The following is a 15,130-nucleotide window of genomic DNA, read 5'->3' on the forward strand; positions in this document are numbered from 1 at the left end:
AGAGAGAGAGAGCACGAGAAAGCATGCCAGAGCGAGCGAGCCAGAAAGCACGAGTGACCACGAGAGCGAGAGAAAGCAAGCGAAAGCAAGAGAGAGGGAGCGCGCGCGCCATGGGAGAGGGTTCCAAAAAACAAAATATAAATCGTACGTCACCCCAGACTACACTAAAGTGTACCCCTGCCTAATAGGGGTCAAAATAATGACAGTGTTGCTCACTGCACTGTTTGCAACAGTGACTTTTCTATTGCCCATGGTGGGTTAAGACTGTAAAAGACATGCTGAGGTAAGTTTAACAGGTGTCATTCGTTTATTAGCATAGCTAACCACTAGCTGGCTGGCTGCTAAGGAGCTACTCTATTGCAGACCTCCCACCTCCCCTGGAAGTCTCCCACAAATTGATGGTGCTACCTCCCTGAAATGTGTTTTTGCAGGGTGGGATGCCTGCTGTTGTAATGTGAACAAAGTCACCAGGGAGACCTGAAGCTAGTGGATGCAGGACTTTCTTTTCAACAAAAATCAGCAGCAGGCATCATGTTGAGCCCCCTTCTGAGGAAGAAGCCTGTTTGACCCAACACTACATGACATTTTACATGCTAAAGATCAAAGGACAATTCCATATTTACAATGTATCTACTTTCTTTTTCAATCTTTTTATTAATTTCAGCATCATACACATTACAAAAAATAAGTACAGAGCAACTGGGATTGTATTAATTAATAATGATTGCTATAAAAGTATATAGTCAAGTAACACATAGTTAATAAACCTCTCAAAATCTCACAAATTAGCAATAGAATATATAAAAAGTATACATAAAATACAAAAATATCATTAAAAAACAGAAAAAGAAAAAAATATATATATCCCCTTGGAAAAAAAACTAATCTACCCAAACTAAAAGAAAACTAAGGAAAAGAAAGGGCTATTATGATACCTCAGATAGAACCAATAGTGTGGTCACTTCCGCTCCTCTCCCCATATATCGAAATCACAAAATAGATTTGGAAAGGGTCAAATTACATCATGTGGAAATATTGAATAAATGGTCTCCAAGTCTCATCAAATTTAATAGATGGGTCATAAATGAAACTTCTAATTTTTTCTAGATTTAAACGAGACATAGTTTGAGAAAACCAATGAAATGTGGTAGGAGGATTAACCTCTTTCCAATTCAATAGTATAGATCCTCTAGCCTTTGGAGTAACAAAAACAATCATCGGACAAGCTGAAGAGGTCAAATGATGTTTTTCTATCATTGGTAAACCAAAGATGGCAGTAATAGGATGAGGTTGTAAATCAATATTCAAGACAGTTGAAATAATATCAAAAATATCGTCCCAATATGTCTTCAATAAAGGGCAAGACCAAAACATATGAGTTAATGAGGCTATCTCAGAATGACATCTATCACATACAGGGTTTATATGAGAGTAACAACGAGCTAATTTATCCTTAGACACCTGAGACCTGTATACAACCTTAAACTGTATCAACACATGTTTAGCACATATAGAGGAAGAGTTAACTAGTTGGAAATTTTTTTGCCATTTCTCAGTAGGTAAGTAAGCTGAAGTTCCCTTTCCCAATCATTCTTAATTGTATTCAAAACATCTGGATTTATTTTCATTATCATATTATAAATAATTGCTATTGAACCTTTCTGAAAAAGATTTAAATCCAAAATTTTTTCCACTATATCAGTAGAATATGAAATCGGAAAGGTAGTAAGAACAGTATTTAAAAAGTTTCTAATCTGTAAATATCTAAAAAAAAATGGGATCTAGGTAAATTATATTTATTAGATAATTGTTCAAAAGATATAAAACAATTATCTAAAAATAAAAAAAAACATATTATACATTTTGTTTTCCAGACCAGATAGGCTTGATCCAAAAAAAAGAGAGATGAAAAAGAAAGTTGGACACAATAGGGTTTGCTAAAATAAATTGATTCATTCCAAAAAATTTTTGAAACTGAAACCATATTCGAAGAGTATATTTAACTATTGGGTTATCCGTTTGTTTGTCCAATTTAGAAAAGTCAAAAGGAAGCGGGGTCCCTAGAATAGAACCCAGTGAAAATCCTGAAATAGAATTACATTCAAGATTAACCCATTGTGGACTTGAAACTGTGTCCCAATTCCATGTCCAAAATTTTAAATAAGGAACAGTAGAATCTAAAGTTTGGCAATGCTAAGCCACCCTCCTTTTTGGGCTTCTGTAAGTATCTTTTACCTGGTCTAGGATTTTTATTCTGCCATATGTATGAGGAAATTTTTGAATCAACATTATCAAAAAAAGATTTCGGAATAAAAATTGGCAGTGCTTGAAATAAATATAGAAACTTAGGTAAAATAATCATCTTAACAGCGTTGATCCGACCAATTAATGACAAAAACATTGGTGACCATTTAGTAAACAAACCTTTAATCTGATCAAATAACGATAAAAAATATTAACCTTTAATAAATCCTTATGCTTCTTAGTAATTTTAACTCCTAAATAGGTAAAGTGATCAGTAACTAATCTAAATGGTAAACGTTTATAGTTTGGAACCATCATATTTAATGGAAAAAGTTCACTCCTTCAGTTTGTAACCAGAAAATTTACTAAACTTATCCAACAAGGATAGAGTTGCAGGACTGGATTTTTCTGGGTCAGAAATATATAATAGTAAATCATCTGCATATAATGATAACTTATGTATCTCTTTCCCACGAGTAATACCAAAAATATTTGGTGAATCTCGAATAGCAATTGGTAAAGGTTCTAAAGCAATATCAAATAATAAAAGACTTAAAGGACAACCCTGCCCAGTGCCACGAAATAATCGAAAGCGGGGACCCTCAACTCACAGGTAGGAGGGGCCATCCCCCACGGCTAGACTTTTCTTCTAGCTCAACCCAGGGTTATCTAGAAACCCCAGCCTTGGAATCATACCTTCGCTACCTTTTTTTTATTATTCGCGTTTCTTGGCTCTTATTTGTTCAGGGAGTAGATCGATTAAGTTATATTCTGCAAATTTCAATGATATACTAACAGATAAATACACATGGCTAAAGACAAAGCAAGCTTCATTTCTTTTAATGTCAATGAGCTGTTGAATCCAGTCAAGCGCAGTAAAATTCTACCAAAAATGAAAAAAGAACAAGCCCATGTAGTATATTTACAGGAAACTCACTTAAGTGTTAATGAGAATGGAAAATTAAAGAGAATGGGCTTCACTAGTTGTTTTTTTCCTCATATAAATCAGGACATAGAAGAGGAGTTGCTATTCTCATCTCAGGCAGGCTAAATTTTGAAAAAAGTATTCAAAATGGGAGATAAGGAGGGCAGATATATTCTGGTAAGGGGGAATATAGACGGAAATGCAGTTACTTTATTGAATATATATACACCCCCAAGAAGTGATATTAGTTTCTTCCAGAAAATTACTAATATTGTGGTAATGGAAACAGGTGGTCTCTTGATATGTAGGGGAGATTTAAATTTACAATTACAACCAAAGTTAGACCCTTCCAATAGAAAAACTTATGAAACAAAGTCCTTACATAAGAAAGTTAACACTCTTTTTGAGGATGTTGGTCTAATTGATATATGGAGGGACCTTTTCCCCGACAGAAAGAAACTCATTATTCTGCCCCCCATTCCGTATATACAAGAGTAGACTATTTCATAACATTTGGAAAAGGTAGAGACAAAATAATTACCTGTGGAATTGGGACAATAGATGTAAGTGACCATGCACCTATATATTTATCTGTTGATTTTGACCTACAACCAAAATAGTATTTGGAAACTAAATTCAAGTCTACTCAATGATCCTTATTTTAAGGAACAAATTTAAAAAAAATTGGTCTTTACTTAGAATTCAATGATAATGGAGAGGTTTCACCTCCCATTCTATGGGATACTCTGAAGGCTGTCTTAAGAGGGAAAATTATAGCAATACCTTCATATAAGAAAAAAATAAAGAATAAAACATTAGAGGAATTACAAAATAAGCTGAAAGAACTAGAAAAAAAAACACAAATTGCGTTTGGCACAAGATACACTAGAGGAAATTTTAAAAATTAGGAATGAAAATTATAGTTTGGCTACACAAGAAATTAGAAAAAAATTAATGTTTCTGAAACAGGGGCACTATGAAAGTGGATCTAAATCCATGAAAATACTGGCATGGAAACTGAAACAAAAGATAGCAGGAAATACAATTCATAGAATTAGGGATCCAAAACAAAAGTGATAAAAAATAAGCTAAGAGAAATTCAAGAAGCTTTTGAAATGTTTTACAAAACTCTATATTCCAAAGTTCCAGGGGGAAGCATAACCCAAATTGACACCTTCCTGAATTCTTTAGAGTTACCCACTTTAAGCAAAGAACAAAATAGAACGATGACTGTTGACATAACTGAAGCTGAACTAAAAACTGCAATTAGTAGGCTTAAATTAAGCAAGTCACCAGGATCAGATTGATATACGGCAGAGTGGTATAAAGAGTTTAGAAGTGAGTTAATTCCTATTTTACTCCCCACACTGAACTGGGCTCTAAGAAAGGTGCAAATGCCACCCAGCTGGAAGGAGGCGATAATCTCAGCTACACGGAAAGAAGGCAAGGATAAAATGGAGTGTGGGTCATTTAGACCAATATCTGTTCTTAATGTGGATTATAGAATATTTACCTCCATCATGGCCAAGCAATTAGAAGAGTTTCTATCCACACTGATACATAATGATCAGACAGGGTTTATACAACAACTCCAAACACAAGACAATATACGAAGGACACCACATTATGGATCATATAAAAAAATGAAATTGAAGCAATAGTGATAAGCGTGGATGCTGAAAAGGCATTTGTTTTGGTTCATTGGAATTTTCTTTACAGAGTTTTACTAGATTTGGTCTACATTACACAATTATTAAAACTATACAGGCACTATACGACAATCCTACTGCCAGGACTAAAGTCAATGGATATTTATCTAATAGCTTTACCCTAGAAAGGGGCACGAGACAGGGTTGTGCATGGTCACCGCAACTCTTCACATTATATCTGGAACCATTAGCCCAATACATCAGACAAAATGAAGATATCAGGGGAATTACTATTAAAGGGACAGAGCATAAATTAGCCTGTTACATGGATGACATTTTGATCTCTCTAGGGCAACCTCCATACACTTTACCTAAATTGATGCAATCCTTTGAACAATATGGTCAATTATCAGGATACAAGATCAATATAGATAAAACCCAACTACTTTCACATAACTATTGCCCACCAAGAGAAATTGAAAGTAGATATCCTTGGGCATGGCAAACAGAATCCATCAAATATTTGTGCATCATTATGCCAAAAGATTTGGCAAAATTATCATAATGCAATTATCAGCCTAAATATAAAAAAAAAGGAAGATATAACAAGATGGAACCTGATTCCTTTTCTTGGTCTCAGTTCAAGGATTGAATCTATTAAAATGAATACACTGCCCAGACTACTATATCTCTTTCAAACCCTACCAATAGAGATTAACCAAAATCAATTCAATGAATGGAACAAGATGCTATCAAGATATATATGGCAAGGTAAAAGGCCTAGGGTTCGTCTCAAAACTTTGCAATTAGCCAAGGAAAAGGGGGGATGGGGCCTACCTTCTCTTAGAGATTATTATTTTTCAGCACAGTTGAGAGCCGTGATATGCTGGTGCAACCCATCATATGACACTCAATGGAAAAACATTGAGGAGAGGATACTTTCCATCCCCATACAGGCAATTTTGGTTGATAACAACCTACAAAGTTACATAAATAATATTGACAACTCGTGGGTGAAATGGACTCTTAAAATATGGAAAACTATTATAAAATATAAGCTAGAGAGGGACACTGCAATTCTGAATTGGTGTGCATATGACTCGGATTTTATGCCGAATAAACTGGATGCTAGATTTAAGGACTGGACAACTAAAGGAATAACAGCTATTTGCAATATCATGAAAGGAACACCGTTCAGTTTTGAAATGCTCAAAGAGAACACCTATTAGAAAAACAAGACTTTTACCGGTATTTACAGATGCGACGGTATGTTAATAGGACGGTTAAAAATGTAACCAAGGCAAGTACATAGCTGATAGAGCTATTTAGAAAAGCATATAATTCAGACAACGGTAGTAGAATAATTTCTGTATAAGGGTTTGTCAAATCTTAAAACACACTCGACTTCATACATTAAAACAAAATGGGAGAGGAAGGAGGGATAATAATATCTGAGGAAGACTGGACAATAATATGGAGGTATCAATGGAAGTGTACCAGTTCACAGAAATGGAGGGAGTTCCGGTGGAAAAACTTGATAAGATATTTTATTACACCCTCTCAGAAATCCCATTATGATAACAACACCCCTGTTTGCTGGAGAAATTGTGGAAATCAAAATGCAAACCATTATCATATTTTCTGGGAATGTCCTGTTATCAAAGACTGTTGGAGTGGGATACATAGTGCCCTACAAGACATCGTTAAATGTGAAATACCCTTTGAGAGTAAGACCATATATTTTGGGTATATAGCCCAAGAATGGTTGAAAAAAGATAAATATTTAATGAATGTACTGTTGGTGGCTGGTAAAAAGACCCTTACCAGGAAATGGTTATCACAGGAGAGCCCAACTTTAAATGTACGGATGGAAATTACAATGAACAGTTACAAAATGGAGAAGATAACAGCATCTGTTAATCATAAGTTGGAACAATTTTGTTCATACTGGAAAAAAAATGGTTTAACACCTCATAGGCCTGATTTTATTCTCACAAGTCAATGAATATGTTGTTTAAAAAAAAAATCACTCCCTACTCTGTACATAGTTTTCTTCTTTCAATTGTTCTTTCTTTCCTCCCTCTCCTATAAATATTATGTGGAGATTTGTAACAAATATGATTATATGATATATGTACAGTATCTGAAATACACCTTATGGAAATGTTTGTTTGATGATGAAATTCAATAAAAAATAAATTACAAAAAAAAAACTTGTAAATACTTACTAGGAGTAGCATGCACTTGCTTTCTCTGATGGCTCCACAGCACCCAAGAAATCCAAGCACCATGATGATCGCTCCCACAGCAATCAGAACATCCATTGCAGTGTAAAACTCTGAAATACTCACTTCACCAATTTGCTGAGAAAAGACACAATGCAAAGTTATAAAATGTACATCAAACACTTCAACAGTAAAACTTATTTTCACTACAGTTACACAGTTGAAGCATATAATAATTCACTGTACTGTATACTGTTTCTTAGTAATACAGCAGGAAAAATCTGAAATCCCAATAATAATGAAATCGTAAACTACTTCTGGATTTAGCAGAGAGCTTCTAAACTTCAGAGCATCATTTTCAAAAGGTTACTTCACCTTGAGTCAATGTGTCACAGAATTCATTTCACCCATAATATCCTCCATCATGAAACAGGAAGATACCTTATTAAAGTGCCCCTTCCTGGGCAGGTCATTTTACCAAAAGTGAAAAAAAATTGAATTTAAATAGGTGCTTCAGAAACTGGTCTCCAGGTCAAGAGCACCATGTGATGGGCACGACATGTAGACCCAACAGTAGAGATTATGGGCTTTGATCTCCCTCAAAGATGATAGTTAATTGCATCTACACAAGGATTAGCGAGTGCAATACCTGCTCCCAAAGTAGAAGTACAAAGGTGGGGAGTTCAAGAAATGTGAAGTGGAAGTGTGCTCCCAAACCATAGAACATGTCAGCTTAGTCTACTAGTGCAGAAGCTATCTTACAAACCTATTCATCAACAACAGCGGTAGTAACTATTACAATTATAATAGTAACTGAGTGTTACTATTTCAAAGGATCCGTCCTGGACCCAGCACGTAAATGCAATTGCGAAGAAAGCACAGCAGCGCCTCTGATCGAATGCACGCCCTCTTCTAAAACAGCACCACCTCTTCACAAGACAGCACAGCAACGACAGCAAAATGCAGAACACTTAGGACAGCCTTAAAAAGTACAATTTCCTTCTTTCAGTTGACTTTATTATTCTGGAAATACCTTCAGCAAATGGCAAACTCTCATTACCTTCAGAGCTTCTTTGTTCACCCGTAGCCATATTGACACTCCAAGTATAATCGAGCCACACAGCTGAAAAATACAGATTGAACATCATTAAAATATGCGTTTAAAAAAAAAACTTGCATGTTGGTCCTGTTTTAAGTTGGTGATGCACAATCCAAAGTCTGCAGGCTCGACCCCATCTACTGTACCACTCTCTCACATGGTACTCCCCAACACACTCCTACCTGAAGCAGCAACTTAGCCCCTAAGAACAGTTACTGATTTGCAAAGTATTGCACAGTCTACAGGTTTGGGGCTGAAATTAACTGCTCAATTTCAGACTGTATGCTGGGCCATACCCAACAGCCATCATAAGGAGCTGGAGGTAGACCTGAGGAGAGCTAAGGTACCGGTGACCCCTGTTTCCATCCAGGGGGTCAGTGTGGACATGGTGCAGGATTACAAATACCTGGGAAATGAATTGACAATAAACTGGACTGGTCAAAGAACACTGAGGCTGTCTACAAGAAGGGTCAGAGCCGTCTCTATTTCCTGAGGAGACTGAGGTCCTTTAACATCTGTCGGACGATGCTAACGATGTTCTACTAGTCTGTGGTGGCCAGTGCTATCACGTTTGCTGTTGTGGGCTGGGGCAGCAGGCTGAGGGTAGCAGACACCAACAGAATCAACAAACTCATCCGTAAGGCCAGTGATGTTGTGGGGATGGAACTGGACTCTCTGACGGTGGTGTCTGAAAAGAGGATGCTGTCCAAGTTGCATGCCATCTTGGACAATGTCTCCCATCCACTACACAATGTACTGGGTGGGCACAGGAGTACATTCAGCCAGAGACTCATTCCACCGAGATGCAACACAGAGCGTCATAGGAAGTCATTCCTGCCGGTGGCCATCAAACTTTACACTCCTCCCTTGGAGGGTCAGACACCCTGAGCCAATAGGCTGGTCCTGGACTTATTTCCTGGCATAATTTACATATTACTATTTAACTATTTATGGTTTTATTACTATTTAATTATGTATGGTGCAACTGTAACGAAAACCAATCTCCCCCAGGATCAATAAAGTATGACTATGAACTATAAATAAGACCTGGAATATCTGTGAGCATCAAATATTCCAAGGCAAAAACTATTCAAAATCCCATCTTCAAAATAACCTGATTTCATAAGTTAATTAAAACACACAAAAGCAGCAGAAAACACTTGGAAGGAGCTAGAAAAGATGGCGCAGAGGTTTTTGCCAACCCAGGCAATTTCTTCCAGTCCGTCTGTGAAACAGCCTATTCGTGTCTTTCTTTTCCATTCCAGGTGGCTGGGGTCCTGTCAGAGTCCGTGATCTACAGCCACAGCTCGAACTACGGTTTCTCCACCTCATCACGCAGCCTGGAATTTCGATGTCTCCACGCGTGGCCTAGAAGGTCTGCGCCGTCAGGACACGGCCAGGTTCCCGCTGAGGTTGCGGACTGAAGTGCTGCAGGAGACCAAAGCACAGGGACAGCAGGTGGCGCGCGTTGCTATTGAAGATGGTGCCTGTACTCTCTCTCTCTCTTTTTGATGGCGAGTGAGAGCCTGTTGGCCCTGAATTCGGGGGACTAAGAGAAGCGAAGTGGAAAATTGTAACATCAAAACAGCGAGCTGCTGGTCTCCTGCTCTCCCTGTTGCAGGAATGATATCCCCTTCCCTCACAACTGAAACAGAGCCCATTTGACATACCAAAGTGTTGGGGTGGACTGTAGTTTTGATGGACTCTCAATCAAGGTCTCTTCGGGGGCTTTGCTATTGCTTGCATGGTGGGGGAAGGGATCAGTGCTTTTGCTCGAGCAGGTGGGGGGAGGGGGTATTTGGGGTTCTGATACTCCTGTCATTCATTCTTTGGGTTTTTCCTGTTTTGGGGATGTCTGCAAAGAGTAAGAATTTCAGGTTGTATACATTCTCTGATATTCAATTGAGCCATTGAACATATGCAAATATATTTAAGTTACCTTCTGGAGCACGTGGCCAAGTGGTTAAGGCATTGGACTAGCGACCTGAAGGTCGTGAGTTTGCGCCCTAGCCAAGGGAATATGTTGTGTCCTTGAGCAAGGCACTTAATCACACATTGCTCTGCGACAACACTGGTGCTAAGCTGTATGGGTCCTAATGCCCTTCCCTTGGACAACATTGGTGTCGTGGAGAGGGGAGACTTGCAGCATGGGCAACTGCTGGTCTTCCGTACAACCTTATCCAGGCCTGCGCCCTGGAGAGTGAAGCCTTTCCAGGCGCAGATCGATCCATGGTCTCGCAAGACTAACGGATGCCTTTACTTTACTTTTACCTTCTGGAGCCACTCAGCAAGGAATTAACCCAGCAGGCCAATGAGTATTAATCCTATATGCCTGTAAGAGGCCTAGAGTAAAGTTCAAAGCACAAAGTAAATTTATTATCAAGGTTACCAGATATGCATTTTCTTGCAGCATTCACTGTAGAACAAAGGAATACAGTGGAATTTCCAACTGACTGAGCCTCAAGTTTTCCAACTACCCTTCCCATGCAAAAGAATATCATGTGCCTTTGATTTCAGCAATTCTTATAGAAAAAGGAAGATTATAACCAACATCTTCTAGCTGTCTTGTATGATCTAGTCAAAATATTCACTCCATTTCATGGTCAATGGGAAAGTGGACTGGTAAATTATAGTTATCAACTCCAGTGTGTCATGCATTGAAAAGAACAAGGAATTACAGAGCTCCTAGAAAAGGCACATATCTATTTATTTATTTATTGACATTCAGTGTGGAGTAGGCCCACCCAACAATCCAATTTAATCCTAGCCTTATCGCGGGGCAATTTACAGTGACTAATTAACTTATGTCTGTGGGCTGAAACCAGAGCACCCAGAGGAAACCCACATGGTGACGGGGAGAACGTACAAACTCCTTACGGGCAGCACTAGGAAATGAACCCAGGTTGCCGGTACTGTAAAGCGGTGTGCTGACACTAAGCTACCCTGCCACTCATATTTGCATTTTCCTGGTCACAGGCAGACTTCTTTCAGGAAACTAAATTATTGAAATTTTACACTGGTAATTCTGATAGTTAAAACAGGGGTGTCCAATGTGGCGTCCGTGGACCCCTCGGTTAATGGTAGGGGTCCACGGCATAACAATAGTTAAGAATCCCTGATTTAAGTGGACGGATCCAAAGAGTTAAAGAACTGGTCTCTATATCACAATACAAAATAATTTACACAATTTTAGATTAGATTAGATTCAACCTTATTGTCATTGTGCCGAGTACAGATACAAAGCCAATGAAGTACAGTTAGCATCTGACCAGAAATGCAAAGAACAGTGTTATTTACAAAATAACTGCGAATAAAAAGTAAATGCTACAGCACACAAACATAAAAGTACTGAGACTGTACAATATGGGTGCAATACTGCTTAGCGCTGTGATGTGAGGTTCAGCAGGGTCACAGCCTCAGGGAAGAAGCTCTTCCTGTGCCTGCTGGTGCGGGAGTGGAGGCTCCTGTAGCGCCTACCGGATGGGAGGGGAGTAAAAAGTCCATGGTTAGGGTAAGATGTATCCTTGATAATGCTTTACACCCTGCCCGGGCAGCGTTTATGGTAGATGTTCTCAATGGTGGGCAATTGGGTGCCGATAATCCGCTGGGCAGTTTTCACCACACGCTGGAGTGCTTTGTGGTCCGATACGGGACAATTGCCATACCACACTGAGATGCAGTTGGTGAGTATGCTCTTAATAGTACAGCGGTAAAAGTCCGTCAGTATCCTGGGACAGAGGTGAGCTTTCTTGATGTTCCACAGGAAATAAAGGTGCTATTGCACCTTTTTGATCAGGATGGAGGAGTTCAGGGACCAGGTGAGATCCTCAGAAATGTGGACACCAAGGAATTTGAAGCTTGATACACGCTCCACTACAGCTCCGTTGATGTAGATGGGGACGTGAGTGTGGCTCCTGACATGCCTGAAGTCCACAATGATCTCCTTGGTCTTCTGGGTGTTAAAGGCCAGGTTGTTGTCGGCACACCACGCGGCCAGGTGCTGGACCTCATCCCTGTAGGCTGTCTCGTCATCCTCTCTGATCAGGCCAACCACGGTGGTGTCATCTGCGAACTTGATAATGGAGTTAGAACCATGTACAGGAACGCAGTCACAGGTGAAACGGGAGTACAGAGAGGGCTCAGCACACAGCCTTGAGGCACGCCGGTGTTCAGGGTGAGAGTGGAGGAGGAGAGGTTGTCTAACTTAACTGATTGGGACCTGTTAGTCAGAAAGTCCAAGGTCCAATTGCAGAGGGATGAGCTGATACCAAGCTGGTGAAGTTTGGCGATCAGCTTGGAGGGGATCACAGTATTGAATGCCGAACTAAAGTCAATGAACAGCATTCTGACGTAAGAGTTGGGGCTGTCCAGGTGGGTCAGGGCAGAGTGAAGTGCCATGGAGATGGCGTCCTCTGTTGACCTGTTGGTGCGATAGGCAAATTGTTGGGGGTCCAGGGTAGTGGGCAGACAGGATTTCAGGTGTGATAGAACCAGTCTCTCAAAGCACTTTGCAATGATGGGGGTGAGCAACTGGGTGGAAGTCATTCAGGCCCGTGGCAGTGGAATGCTTCGGTACTGGCACGATGGTGGCGATCTTGAAGCCTGTAGGGACAACTGCCTGGGCCAGCGACAGATTAAAAATGTCCATGAAGACCCCGGCCAACTGCCCTGCACAGACTCTGAGCACACGGCCAGGTATTCCATCCGGACCAGCTGCCTTCCGTACATTCACCCTGCTCAGGGTGGTGCAAACATCGAAGGTGGAAAGTGAGAGAGGCAGTTCACCAGGTGGGAAGTCAAATTTAAAGAAATCACATTGTGGCTATATTAGGCCATGCTTAGAGTATGGCGTGCAATTGCAGTCACCCCATTAGAGGAAGGAAGGAATGAATGCAGAAGGGATCGACCAGGATCCTGTTTGGACTAGATGGTGTACACTTGAAGGAGAAATTGGACAACTTGAGAGGCTGAGGGGAGACCTGATAGAAGCTTATAAATAACAAGAGGTATAGATCCAGTAAACACAGTCTGAAACTTTTGCCCATGCTAGGAATGTCAGGTACAAGAGGGCATGCATGTCACTTGAGGGGGTGGAAGTTTCAGACAGATGCGCAGGACAGATTTTATTTAAATACAGAGAGTGGTTGCCTTTTCTCAATGTTACAAGATTCCTCCATCTTATCATTAGATAACATGCTTCCTATAGTGGGGGGAGTCCAGGACCAGAAAGTACAGCCTAAGGATAGAAGGACGGCCCTTTAGAACAGAGATGAGGAGGAATTTCTTTAGCCAGATGGTGGAGAATTGGTGGAATGGTGGAATTCATTGTTACAAGGGTCAAGTTGTTTGTAGTATTTAAAGCAGAGGTTAACAGGCTCTTGATTAGTCAGAGTGACAAAGGTTACTGGGAAATGGCAGGAGAATGGAGTTGAGAGGGTTAATAAATCAGCCACGATGGAATAGCAGAGCAGACTTAATGGGCCAAATGGCCTAATTCTACTCCTATGTCGTATAGTCTTATGCAGTGGTCCCCAACATTTTGCGCACTGTGGACCAGTTTGATATTGACGATATTCTTGCGGACCAGTCAACTGTGGGAGGGGGTGGGAGGGAGTGTTCAAGTTCAACAGTGCGTGTCAGGGAATGAGGAAAGGTGCAGCTGACTCCTATCGTTTCCTCGCAGCCCGGTCGCACATCTTTGCGGCCCGGTGGTTGGGGACCACTGGTCTTATGGATATACAGAAATCTTCCAGTTACCTTTATATTAAAAAAATCGTGAAGGTGGGTACAATTTTGATTAGCTTAGATAAGGCCTTGGGAGATTTTAGCTGTAATTTTACCATATTAACTTTGCGTTTTCCAAATTTGTCAGTTTGAGTATGTAATTGCAGCAAGTTTCTGTTAATTTATTTACAATAATACTCAATGAGAGCTCCAGGCTACTGTGGGAAGCAAGGGAGGAGATTGCTGAGCCTCTGGCAATGATCTTTGTATTCATCAATGAGGACAGGAGAGGTTCCGGAGGATTAGAGGGTTGCGAATGTTGTTCCCTTATTCTGCAGCTGTACAGGGCCCTGGTGAGACCACACCTGGAGTACTGTGAGTAGTTTTGGTCTCCAAATTTGAGGAAGGACATCCTTGCTATTGAGGGAGTGCAGCGTAGGTTCACAAGGTTAATTCCCGGTTTGGCGGGACTGTCATATGTTGAAAGATTGGAGCGACTGGGGTTGTGTACACTGGAATTTAGAAGGATGATAGGGGATCTGATTGAAACATATAAGATTATTAAGGGATTGGACACGCTGGAGGCAGGAAGCATGCTGCCGCTGATGGGTCAGTCCAGAACCAGAGGCCACAGTTTAAGAATAAGGGGTAGGCCATTTAGAACAGAGTTGAGGAAAAACTTTTTCACCCAGAGAGTGGTGGATATGTGGAATGCTCTGCCCCAGAAGGCAGTGGAGGCCAAGTCTCTGGATGCTTTCAAGAAAGAGTTGGATAGTGCTCTTAAAGATAGCGGAATCAAAGGTTATGGGGATAAGGCAGGAACTGGATACTGATTGTGGATGATCAGCCATGATCACAGTGAATGGTGGTGCTGGCTCGAAGGGCCAAATAGCCTACTCATGCACCTATTGTCTATACAAGAAAAGGAGTAGGGATATCCCAGGAAATTATAGGCCAGTGAGTCTTACTTCAGTGGTTGGTAAGTTGATGGAGAAGATCCTGAGAGGCAGGATTTATGAACATTTGGAGAGGCATAATATGATTAGGAATCGTCAGCATGGCTTTGTCAAAGGCAGGTCATGCCTTACGAGCCTGATTGAATTTTTTTGAGGATGTGACTAAACACATTGATGAAGGTAGAGCCGTAGATGTAGTGTGTATGAATTTTAGCAAGGCATTTGATAAGGTACCTCATGCATGGCTTATTGAGAAAGTAAGAAGGCATGGGATCCACGGGGACATTGCTTTGTTAATCCAGAACTGG

The 15,130-nt window shown here is 40.3% G+C and overlaps 1 protein-coding gene across 1 annotated transcript in view; it reads right to left on the minus strand.

The window, feature by feature from the left end:
- Nucleotides 1–15,130, minus strand: part of LOC134351493 (tetraspanin-8-like) — a 58,494-nt gene that overhangs the window by 19,575 nt on the left and 23,789 nt on the right. Inside the window, exons 2-3 of the mRNA XM_063057715.1 lie at nucleotides 8,104–8,166; nucleotides 7,047–7,181 (exon numbers count right to left, since the gene is read on the minus strand). Coding sequence (XP_062913785.1) covers nucleotides 7,047–7,181; nucleotides 8,104–8,166 — 198 coding nt within the window. The remainder of the gene's footprint in view (nucleotides 1–7,046; nucleotides 7,182–8,103; nucleotides 8,167–15,130) is intronic.

The sequence above is a fragment of the Mobula hypostoma genome, chromosome 9, assembly GCF_963921235.1.
Source record: "Mobula hypostoma chromosome 9, sMobHyp1.1, whole genome shotgun sequence".
In the NCBI taxonomy this organism is placed as follows: Eukaryota; Metazoa; Chordata; class Chondrichthyes; order Myliobatiformes; family Myliobatidae; genus Mobula; species Mobula hypostoma.